The sequence below is a fragment of the Hibiscus syriacus genome, unplaced genomic scaffold (assembly GCF_006381635.1).
Source record: "Hibiscus syriacus cultivar Baekdansim isolate YM2019G1 unplaced genomic scaffold, ASM638163v2 tig00110013_pilon, whole genome shotgun sequence".
Classification (NCBI taxonomy): domain Eukaryota; kingdom Viridiplantae; phylum Streptophyta; class Magnoliopsida; order Malvales; family Malvaceae; genus Hibiscus; species Hibiscus syriacus.
This window is the reverse complement of record NW_024062563.1, coordinates 4,407,837-4,419,964: the sequence shown is the minus strand read 5'-3', so window position 1 is coordinate 4,419,964 and position 12,128 is coordinate 4,407,837. Positions and strand designations below refer to the sequence as shown.

Here is a 12,128-nt window from a genome sequence, read left to right as displayed (position 1 = left end):
AAAAAAATATTAAAAACCTATTTTTAGTAGAAAATTTTTTAAACATTAAAAATTAAGTTTGAAAATTTATTTTTTATTAAGATAATAACATTTAAGGTTTATGTTGTCCAATGAAACGGATTTGAGATGGTCAACTATTTGTTGCATGTTGCACCCTTTTTCATCCATCAAATCAAACAATATATTTTGAATCTTAATTTTTTTTTTATAAATATCTTTTTGATTGATATATAAACTGTATAAGATGCATTAGATATTAGTAAATTTTAGTTTTTATAAAATAATTTGTCATTAAATTATAAATTGATATAATTATACATTAACTTTTTCATATAATTATGTTATTAGATCTTTAATCTATAAACAGGCGAATAACATAAAACTTTGGTGTTGACATGATGTTGATGTATGCTATCACGGAAGCAAAGAAAAATTATTCTATCTTATAAGCTTCTTCAATAAAGCTAGTAGAAATCCACATTTTTGATATTTTTCATGGTCATTTTAGACAATGATGAATTCATCTTATCTTCATCTATCATTTTATTTGTTTCGATGAGTTTGTTCACAAGCTCAAACGATGAAAAACATTATTTCAAGAAGATGATCGTAACATTCAATTTTTATGGTTTAATCATTTTCTAAGACTTTATTAGATTCAAAATTAAGCAATTTGGTCCAATAATCCCATTTTGATTCGATCCCTGATAAGAGGTAAGAGAAACCCTCAAAAATCGAGTGCCATGGCATCTGAGGATGTACGTATGTAGCCCATGATATCTCGCTCTTTCACTGAAAGTCAAAGACACTATTGAGCTGGGGGTGGAAACAAGTTGGAGTTGACTTTGATGTTTCTGTAATCTCAACAAGAACTTTGATGTTTGACATTTGCACCTAAGGACTATGGATATACGAATTAGAGAAGCTCCACCCAAAGACGAAGTCCATTGAAAGGCACATTTGAATCTTAAAATTCCCAACTTGGACAATACTTGAATTTATTTCACAAAGAATGTGGTCAGCACCAATGACTCGATCTTCATTTCGGACGTATAGGAACCAACTTCATCTCCCTCATCTTATACCCATTTCTCTCCCCTATAAGCCCATTGTCAATACACCATTTGCATATGCATCAAGGTAATGCATTTAGAGATATCTTTTTGCTCTTATTACACCAATATTATGTACGTACCAGTGTATTAACATGTATGTTTTAGCAGATGGGAAAGGCAGTCCTGTGTACTACTCTCCTCCTTGCTCTTTTCACATGTTGTTGTGCTCAAGATCCTGGGATTTATAATCTTACTTATCCACCAGAAGGTTGGGTTTGTTTGCTTTTTTGTTTTTTAGGCTTTTTTTTCCCATTCTTTGTTACTCCAAGTTTTAAGGATTTGTGATGAATTGCAGTTGATGCACTGAGAGCTATTCGACGTAAACTCCACGATACGAAGAGATTTCTCAGAAACTGGGGAAGAGGTGATCCTTGTAATCGGAACTGGACCGGAGTAATCTGCACCATGCCTCTATCAGATGGTTATATGCATGTTCAAGAATTGTATGCCAACTCTCTGGTTGCCATATTTATTTTTAGTACAATGACTAGTTCGATGAAATGATTCCAAGAGCAGTGGTCTATCTGTTTCAATTCTCATTTTGGAAATGTTTTGTTGTTTCCAGGCGGATGCTAAATTTGAATCTTTCTGGACACCTTGCTCCTGAACTTGGCCAGCTAACCAATATGACTCACCTGTAAGCAGTGATGGACCGATCCTCTTAAAATTTCAAATTCTCATATATTTTAATAATCTGTTTTTCGTCTCCCTGTAAGTGGCACCTAAGCTTTTTTGGTGATCATGGTGGAGACCGGAGATTCTTGCATCACGATCTATAACTTTATTGTATTTCTACAGGAATTTCATGTGGAATAACAATATTACAGGCAATATACCAAAGGAGATAAGCAACATAAAATCATTGAAATTCCTGTAAGTAATTCATTTTCAGAAACATCTTCCACGAAAATGATTGCAGAAACCTGACAAGTGTGGTGATCATGGTGGCAGGCTTTTAAGTGGGAATCAGCTATCGGGACCGTTAGCGGACGAGCTCGGTGATCTTCCAAACTTACTGACGTTTCAGGTGGATTGGAATCAGATAACAGGGTCACTGCCCAAATCTTTTGTCAACCTTGTCAAATGCAGGCACTTGTGAGTAACTAAAATTGGATTTAAATGGTTTTCTACAAGTGAATTAGTACTCATTTTTTGCTATGCATTTTGTTAACTGCAGTCACATGAACAACAACTCCATTAGTGGGCAGATTCCATCAGAGCTCAGCAGCCTACCTGAACTCATACACTTGTGAGATCAGTGTTAATTCAATTTTCACAAAGTATGAACTGTTATGAATTATCTTAATATATCTTGCATGCATGGATGTGCAGTCTGTTGGACAATAATAACTTAACGGGGTATCTACCACCAGAGTATTCACAGATGCCAAAATTGAGAATACTGTAAGCTAACTGTTCAAGGATTCGTCGACTTATTAATTCAAAAAATTTCACGGATTTAATTCAAATCGTTCAAATACTCACTCCTAGTATTTCCTTGTATTGCAGCCAACTTGATAATAACAATTTTGGTGGAACAGAGATTCCTGCTTCCTACAGCAACATGTCCAACCTAGTGAAATTGTCAGACTCTCTCCCCTCTCTCTATTTTCTTTTAAGTTGTTCTCCAGACTGCTAAAATTGCACATACGCTTGTTTGATTCATCTTACCAGGAGTCTCAGGAACTGCAGCTTGCAAGGACCTATTCCTGATTTCAGCAACATTACATCGTTTCGCTATCTGTATGGCTTCCGAGCATTTTTAAGAGTATTCTATAGTTTATTTTAAAAAAATAACATAGATTTTGGCATAATGCCAAAATCAGAGTAAATTTAACACTTCTTTGTGTTGGTCTGTCATACTGCAGTGATCTGAGCCTCAACAGCCTTACCGGAGAGATCCCAACAAACAGGCTTTCAAATAACGCCACGACAATGTAAGGGTTGTTGATGCTACCATTAATTTAGTATATGAATATCCTAAACGTTTCATTATTGCTTTGTTATTTGAATGGGGCAGTGATCTATCCCATAATTCTCTCAATGGATCGATCCCTTCGAACTTTTCTGGCCTTCCTCGTCTTCAGAGATTGTAAGAATTTATCTTCATTTTTAACTGTCAATTTCCTTTTGAAGAAATTTTACATTTCATGGATGTTGAGTCAATTGTTTTCACTTTGTTGTTGGCGCAGGTCACTTGAAAGCAATTTCTTAACTGGAGATGTTCCCTCCGATATTTGGCAAAACGAAAACTCTACTTTCTCTACAAGACTTATTATGTAAGTAATTTGAGCAGAAAGCTATCATTTTCATTTTCAGCTTCATGTATACCTAATCTTTTCCCATGCACCGGCTTTACATGCAGAGATTTCCAGAACAACTGGCTTTCGAATATTTCGGGAAGTTTAAATCCTCCTTCCAATGTTACTCTCAGGTGAGAGTATTGTTATTAATATAACATTGTGCAGTTGCAAAATAATATGATAATCTCTGATTCATTAGTGCTGCCTTGTCCCGGATACTAAACTTAGGCTTGGAGGCAATCCTGTTTGTGCCTCGGCAAATCAACTAAACATAGTCCAATTTTGCGGAACTACAAGCGGAGATGCCGATTTTTTACCTGGAACTGAAACTGCAATCTCAAGTAACTCTAGTGACACCTGCAGACATCAATCTTGCCCTCTCAGTGAAGGTTATGAATATGTCCCAGATCTTCCTGGTTGCTTCTGTGCTGCACCCCTCGGAGTCGGGTTACGTTTACGAAGTCCTCCCTTTACGGATTTTCGTCCATATATTGGACCATACAAGCAATACGTTACATCCAGCCTCGGATTGGAACTTTATCAACTATATATTGATTTGTTTGTATGGCAGCTGGGTCCAAGGCTTCGCCTGTATTTAAATTTTTTCCCTCAGAATAGCAGCAGTGACACATATACGTTCAACAAAACTGAGATAGATCGTATCAGAAGCCTAATTGCGACATTTTCAATCCCTTCCAATGACACCTTTGGTCCATATGAGGTGATCGATTTTACACTCGGCGGACCTTATAAAGAATGTATGGCATCTATACTAGATTGTCTGTTTCCGGTAGTTCTTGACTACGTTTCTTTAGTCACGAGTTAATTTTTTGCAGATGATAACCAGCTCCTGAAATCAGGAGGAATAAGTAAAGGTGCCCTAGCTGGAATAATACTAGGGGCCATATCCTTTGTAGTTGCAGTATCTTTGGCAATTACCCTCTTCTTCTACAAAAGGGGAACCAAATCCGGGTATGATATGTCGAAAAAACAATCATGTAAGTTCGAATTCGGGGATGATATATGCATTGATTGCATGTAAAATACAATAGCAATATCAATGATCCTTGTTTGTTTTTTATTCTCCATGCATCAGCTGGAAAAGTTACCATCCCAACTGAAGGTGTTAAGGAATTCAGCTTTTTAGAACTTGAAGCAGCCACAGGTGGATTCAAGGATACCGCCCAAGTCGGTCAAGGCGGCTATGGAAAGGTATACAAAGGCATTCTGGCTAATGGAACAGTAGTTGCCATTAAGCGTGCCCAACAAGGATCTTTGCAGGGTCAGCCAGAGTTCATAACTGAAATACAGCTGATGTCACGATTACATCACCGGAACCTGGTCTCTTTGATCGGATACTGTATTGAACAAGACGAGCAGGTATATTCTATATATACATAGCTGCAATGCAATGAACTTTGTATATTTCCTCAGGAACCTTTTAATGCTCCTTGGGTTTTTTTTTTCTTCCCAGATGTTGGTGTATGAGTTCATGCCCAACGGTTCTCTCCATGATCTTCTGTCCGGTAAATTTCTCATGTTCTATGTACTTGAATGTATAACAAACACACATATATATAGTAAATGTTGTTGGAAATTTTACATTGTTCATGTGAATGAAATTGCAGATAGATACAGGCATACGTTGAGTTTCCCCATGCGATTGCGTATCGCGTTGGGTTCAGCCAAAGGGATCCTCTACCTTCATAACGAAGCGGACCCGCCAATCATTCATAGGGACATCAAGGCAAACAACATATTGATGGACTTCAAGTTTACTCCTAAAGTTTCAGATTTCGGAATCTCAAGGCTTGCACCGCTACCAGAAGCCGAAGGAGCTTCGGCTCATGTCTCCACGCTCGTAAAAGGAACACCAGTAAGACCATAAGAGTTATTTCAGAAACACTTCAGCTGTCACTTGGTGCAATGAACTTCATTTCCATTTTGTTCTGATTTTGAATATAGGGTTATCTGGATCCAGAATATTTCTTGACTCACAAGTTAACCGATAAAAGTGACGTCTATAGCCTCGGGATAGTGTTTCTGGAACTTTTGACTGGCATGCTGCCAATCTCTCATGGTCGAAACATCGTAAGGGAGGTACGAACAATGATCACAGATTTATGCTAGTTACAACTAAACATAGTGTTGTTTTATGAAAATGATAATCAAGTAATATGTACTACAGGTTTATGGAGCATGTCAATCTGGGTTGATGTTGTCCATCATTGACCAGAGCATGGGAGCATACTCATCCGAATGCATCAAGAAATTTATGGCACTCGCCCTCAAGTGTTGCCTGGATGATCCCAAGCAACGACCCACGATGTTGGAAGTTGTGAGGGAGTTGGAGAACTTATGTTTGCAGTTCCCGGAGACCGATATGATGCCAACAGGTTCGGAATCAGATGCATCGAATTCGAATATGTCCCGATCATCGCCTCTTTTCTCCGGAAGGAATTCGCAACCCACCACTGAGATCCTTGGAAGTGAACTGGTGAGCGGAGTTATCCCCACCATCAAGCCTCGCTAAGCAATCACCTCTACTTTTGTTATCGTGTGATCATGTTGAACAATTTGTTGAATACTAGGAAAGAGATTAATGGGGGGTAGTTGTATAATTAGTTTGCTGTGTTTATGGCTTTGTTTGTTTCCATTTGGACATGATGATCGGTAATGAAGGACATATTTCAGAAACCATCTCGGTTTCACATGAATGAGATTGTGAACTTTATTATCCCATCATAAAACAAATTGGTAAATTTACACTTTTTTATACCTGAAATTGATTTTTTAAAGTTTAATTTGATATTTATATTTAATTAAAAACGAGTTACTTACATTTTACGTCTTCAAACTATGACCATAATTCTAAATTCATCCTTAACCTTATAAATATTTCAATGGCATAATGTTAATAAAATCTTAGCGTGTGATTAAACAACTACTTTGGCCCTTACTCTTTTTTTTTTGAAATATTTTGACCAACACGTTTTATGTTAGGGCAAAAAGGTCACTCCATGGATAAAAATCGTTAAGCCAAGCTCTCTTATTATATGTTTGAAAAAATTTAGATTAAACTACGATTGAAGCCAATTATATATTTGGATGAATTTGGGATAAAATTAGAATATTCGAAAGTTTGAAAATTAATTTAGGATGATTATCATTGAAGATGAAATTAAAAGGAATGTCATAATTGAAGAATTAAATTAAAATTGAGAACCAATTTAAAATAAAAAAAAACCATAATATACGTTTTAATTAAATTAAAAAATTAATTTTTAGTTAAATTTAAGGAATATAATATCTAATTTTTCAGGATAAAACATACAAATAATCTCTTGACTATATGACATTGCTTTGTTGAGTTCTTCGACTATTAAAAGTTATAGAATATTTTTTCAACTATTTATATGCTTCAAACTCGTCATTTTCCAATAAAAACTTTACAGTCGTTTAAGCTGGTTAACTTGATAACTCATATATGATAAAATCATAATTTAATAATATCTATTGGCACAGTCGTTGTTTTCAAGTTCTAGCTCAACAACATAATATTTGGACCGGAGAGTCAATTCACAAAATATAGCTCAAACGATTCTAGATCACATTTCATCATATTTTAGTCAACATGTTAATGCATAGCTTAAATGATTATTAATTTTTAATAAAAAAACAAGTTTATAACATATGAATAGTCGATTAATCATCTTGTAACTCTTAATAATCGATAGACTTGACAAAACAATATTCTATAATTCAAAGATCATCTGTAATTTTTAATAATTGAATGACTTAATAAAATAATATTTTATAATCGATGGATTATTTACGTTCTCTATTCGATTTTTAATGATCGTTAATTGTCAAACAGAGAGCATAAAGATTAGAACAATTTTTAAAAAGAAATCTTAATTATAGAGCGACAATTTCGTTTTAAGAAAATCGGGAGCAGAATCAGTTTATGAAATTTAAAATTCAAAACGACCTAAAAGAAATTAAAAATTAATTTGAAACCCATAAGAACTATATTTGCGTCCGTACACCTATTTGTATCTGTAATCAGTATTTATAATATAAAGTCAACCCCCTTCCCTTCCCATTCCTTTCCCCTTATCAATTATCATCAGTAGTTGAGCGTGACACACACCCCGAGTTGAAGGTTTCCCGTTTATTTCTTTCAACAGTTAGGCTTATTGATTAATCAAAAATCGAAATCAGGGACCAGGGAAACGGTGCCCTCTTATTCCTTTCCTCTCCACCCTAATTTCCCTTTTCTCTTCTTCTTCTTTCGCTTTACAAAATCAAAGAAGAATTTCGTGATCATCGTTTGTTTGGAGCCCTGCACCTGCAGGTAAGTTCAACTTTCCTATATGGGTTTCATCCTATTTTGGTTACCCATCATCATATTTATTATAATTACCTTTCTATCTAATCAAATCTGTTTTTTTTCTTCCTTTTATTGCAAAATTCTGGGCTTTCCTCTTTTTTTCCACGATCTGTTTTAGGGGTTACATTACTATTAAGTTGAATCAATTTGTTTTTGGGGCCATTGGGAATTATGGATTTTAAGGTGCTTGTTTCTTGTGAAGGTTGATTATTTTTATCAATTAGGGTTTGCATTTTTTTAGTTGGGAATTTCTGCTATTTTGAAACGATTATCATGTTGATTGTATGTATTGTTTCTTTATGATCATCTCAAATATATTGGATTAGCAATGGAGGGTTTTTGTTTCGATTGTCAAAGCCTCGATATCCTTTCTTGGTCATGTTTTTTCATTTGATTGGAAAAAAAAAGCTTCGTTTTTTCACTAAAATTGTGTATTTTAATTGCAGCTTGTATAGCTCAGGTGCGTTTTCAAACATACTGGACAGTTATAGATTTGTTGCAATAATAAAAGGCAATGCAGTTCAGGCGCAAGGATCTGCTTCTATTTTTATTCATCGCCCTTTCGTTCCTTGAATGCATCACAGCGGATGATCTAAATGTGATTTCAAAAATAATAAGAGCTCCCCATAAAAATTTAGGGGACACTGTTATAGATGGCACCGGTACAGAGAAGATCATAGGTTCCGAGGATGCTGAAAAAGCAATGAGTGACTGGAAAGGTAGTTACACTAACGGTAGAGTTTCTGTGTCCACAGTCATGCTTTTTACATTGGCAATGGCTGCAGCAACTGGTCTAGGCGCCGTTCCATTTTTCTTTTTTGAGCTTGATCCTCAGTGGGCTGGGATATGCAATGGAATGGCTGCTGGTGTCATGTTGGCTGCTAGCTTTGATCTCATACAGGAAGGACAGGAACATGGTGCTGGAAGTTGGGTCGTGATTGGGATTTTAGCTGGTGGCATTTTTATTTTGCTTTGTAAGAAGGTGATCACAGTCTCCCATATCAGTTATTTGGTTTTATTCTCTGCCCTCGCAGAATTATCATAAAAAACAGTTGCTATTTTTACCCCACCTTCAATGCAAAGTAAATACACCATGCGCAGATTAGTCTGTTTCGAACCTTGCTAATGAAGAAAGGGTTTTCACTTTTTCAACCCTTGTCACGTATGAAGTTGATTGTTGCTTCTAGAGAGAGTTTAAGGATGTTAATATATCAGTGTTTGGATTTCAGGTGCTTGAACAGTATGGGGAAGTAAGTATGCTGGATATAAAAGGAGCAGATGCAACTAAAGTTGTCCTTGTCATTGGAATAATGACCCTCCATTCATTTGGAGAGGGCTCTGGCGTTGGAGTTTCATTTGCTGGCTCAAAAGGTTTTACTCAAGGCCTTTTGGTAACTTTAGCCATAGCTGTACATAACATACCAGAGGGATTGGCCGTGAGCATGGTTCTTGCATCAAGGGGTGTTTCTCCACAAAATGCAATGTTATGGAGTGTGATTACATCCTTACCGCAGGTATCTATTCATATGATGTTGTTTTGTCAGGCTTTGAGCATATCATTCTGTGTCAATGGATATAATTCAAACTTAGAACTTCAAATATCTGGTTGAAAAAGAAAAGTGAAAGAAACTATGGTGAAGTAGAAAACTTAAATTCGAAGACCAGGTGAAATATTTTCAATGGAAGATTCATTTGTCAACAGATGACGAGTAAAGAACAACTTTTTCTAGGTGACTCGAACCATCTTAAATGTCACTTGCATGCTTGATTGATGTTACACTAGTAAATAATTGCATCTTGGTGTCATCCATTGCAATTGGCAAAAGATAGAATGAAAAACAAATTCTAAAATTCAGATTATGAGAGGGTTAATCAAATTAAACTGATATTCTTATTTGAGTATAATTTCTCTGTTAATTTAATTTCCTCGATGATTGTTTATCCGTATATCATTCTTTTCTTAAATTTTTGGCAGCCCATTGTAGCAGTTCCTTCGTTTATATGTGCTGATGCATTTAATAAGGTACTCCCTTTTGTACTGGTTTCGCTGCTGGATGTATGATCTGGATGGTCGTTGCTGAGGTTCTCCCTGATGCATTTAAGGTGGCTGCACTTATTGCACTTAAATATATCTTTGAATCTTCAAGAATAAGTATTTGCTTCTACAACTGTCTTACATGGCCCTTTACACTATTTCGCTTTGTATCCTATCAAGAATGCTTTCATTGGAATTTTTCAAACCTAGGTTAGTTATCAATATAAAGAATTTTCCAAGCTATGTTAATGGGTGACTACTACTTTCATGCTCTTCAGCTTCTCTCTTTTGCAATGCCTAAAAGGATAAAACAACTTTACTTGAACGAAAGTCTTTTAAATGAGACGAGATTAATCTTCTTTGACAACTTTTTTTTTTTAATTTTGTTCTTGTTCTATAGACAAGAAGTCTAAACCCCCTCGCCCACCCTTTTTTCTTTTCCTCTAATAGGAAGCTTCGCCAACTCCAGTGGCATCAGCAGCTACACTTTCAGTAGCATTCATGCAAGCACTGAGCACTCTGTTCCAGAACTTCAGTCATGATTACAGGTGAGTAAATTGAACCGTAGTTTGTTGAGAATAATTTGTGGCTACATAATACATCATTGCAACTAATTTCGGTTTATTTTCTATTCTTGATGGAATTATATCCTTTGGCATATTAAAGTTGATTCAGATTCTGTTTCAACAACATTATACCTTTTTGTCTTCTAGAGCATGTATTCCATTTTGTATAACTACATGATATCGTGGTCATAGCTTTTTGTGCTTTCATGTAAGTTGATTTAGACGGATCGTCTGATGGATTGTCAGATTGCCCATTGTACAATCTGGCAGCCTCATTTTTAAAACTAAATTACATTGTTTTGAATTTTCAGTTCCGAGGATGCCTCTGGCTTCTTTGTTTCATTACTTTTTGGTCTTGGACCTTTACTGGGCGGCCTCGTTCTTGTTGCATTTGCTGTTGCTTTCTGCCTTCAACATGCTCTTCTCATGGGTGCTGCTTCTGGCATTGCCTTCATCCTTGGTGCCTGGCGACCATTGCAGCTACTTGTATTATCTAAAATGGGACTTTTCCCACTTTTATCGCTACTTGCTGTAGGCGCTGCATTTGTCCATGTTTCAAGCACCAGAATTCTGAAGATTGTATGCAACAAAAGATCTTCACATGATCTGCCTTTGGTTACAGGATTTCCAGTGAGTGTTCTCACACTTCAGTCATTTTTAGCATGCGGAACAGTGGCATTCCATGCACTGGCTGAGGGGCTTGCGCTAGGAGTTGCTGCACCAAAAGCTTATGGACTCGGCCGGCACATGGTCCTTCCTGTCTCCCTTCACGGTCTTCCTCGCGGCGCAGCAGTGGCCAGCTGCATCTTTGGAGCTACTCAAAGTTGGCATGGATCCCTGGCAGCAGCTGCTCTCATCGGGTTTGTAGGGCCAGTATCTGCAATTGGAGCAATATTGGCAGGAATTGATTACAGCGGTCTGGACTATGTGATGGTGTTGGCCTGTGGGGGATTGATCCCATGCTTTGCTAGAATACTGGAGAGGGCATATCGGTTGGATATGCAAAAAAGCAGTTGTGGACTTGCTATCGGAATCGGGTTTGCCACTCTCTGTTTAACATGCACCAAGTTAGTTTGCTTACACACCCCTTACTGTGACTCAGCTCCGGAGGCTGTCAGATAGATTGTTTAGGGAAAATATGGTTGAAGAAGAGAGACCATGGTCTATACTTGATATTGTACCATAGCTAGTTTTCATATTTCTACTCGATTTAATTATTAAAGGAATTATGGGGTTTTGCTTGATTCTACCCCTCGGTATTTATCTTCCTACCTGTAAGATTTCATCCATTCCATACTAATCAATTACAAAGGTTTCCTTTCAACACTCTTGTCCCTCAAGTTTACCTTTCAAACATATGCATTACAATATGACAATCTATTCTAATATCAGAAAAGTGAAAAAGACAAGTTTTGACCCTCTTAATTTTAAGATTGAACAAATTGATTCTTTTCTCACTCCATCCAAATAAAAATTAGTGAAGTATTAACAAACAGACAAAGACATGCTTTTCATACAATCAATCATATATTAAAATACAAAACAAAATCCAACCAGCTGGTGCTATCAGACAAATAAACATGTTGCAGACATTCCTGTCACAGTCCGAAATGCTTTTCTATTTTCTTTATTGAACCAAAATATTAATCATGAAAGCTTTAAAACCAAAGAAACAAATTCCAGGCTGCACCCCGACCAGCCAATCATTAATAACAA

At 36.4% G+C, this 12,128-nt stretch overlaps 1 protein-coding gene and 1 pseudogene across 1 annotated transcript; both read left to right on the top strand.

Moving 5' to 3' along the window:
• Nucleotides 1-1,018: 1,018 nt before the first annotated feature.
• On the top strand, nucleotides 1,019-6,107 carry LOC120212581 (probable LRR receptor-like serine/threonine-protein kinase At5g37450). The gene is made up of 21 exons (XM_039210844.1): nucleotides 1,019-1,140; nucleotides 1,224-1,323; nucleotides 1,411-1,558; nucleotides 1,681-1,752; nucleotides 1,914-1,988; nucleotides 2,067-2,210; nucleotides 2,293-2,364; nucleotides 2,448-2,519; nucleotides 2,625-2,699; nucleotides 2,790-2,858; nucleotides 2,984-3,052; nucleotides 3,136-3,207; nucleotides 3,308-3,394; nucleotides 3,481-3,549; nucleotides 3,647-4,176; nucleotides 4,255-4,416; nucleotides 4,515-4,798; nucleotides 4,893-4,944; nucleotides 5,047-5,294; nucleotides 5,384-5,518; nucleotides 5,607-6,107. The coding sequence occupies exons 2-21, from the start codon at nucleotides 1,224-1,226 to the stop codon at nucleotides 5,949-5,951; spliced, it is 2,880 nt and encodes a 959-aa protein (XP_039066775.1). The 5' UTR covers nucleotides 1,019-1,140; the 3' UTR covers nucleotides 5,952-6,107.
• Nucleotides 6,108-7,533: 1,426 nt separating this feature from the next.
• On the top strand, nucleotides 7,534-11,656 carry LOC120212582 (annotated as a pseudogene).
• Nucleotides 11,657-12,128: the final 472 nt, after the last annotated feature.

Excerpts from the sequence above, each read along its gene's own strand:
- LOC120212581 (XM_039210844.1), top strand. The coding sequence starts at position 1,224 with ATGGGAAAGGCAGTCCTGTGTACTACTCTCCTCCTTGCTCTTTTCACA. Across the intron at positions 2,700-2,789 it reads ATGTCCAACCTAGTGAAATT|GAGTCTCAGGAACTGCAGCT; the intron begins GTCAGACTCTCT and ends TCATCTTACCAG. Across the intron at positions 3,395-3,480 it reads TTCTCTACAAGACTTATTAT|AGATTTCCAGAACAACTGGC; the intron begins GTAAGTAATTTG and ends CTTTACATGCAG.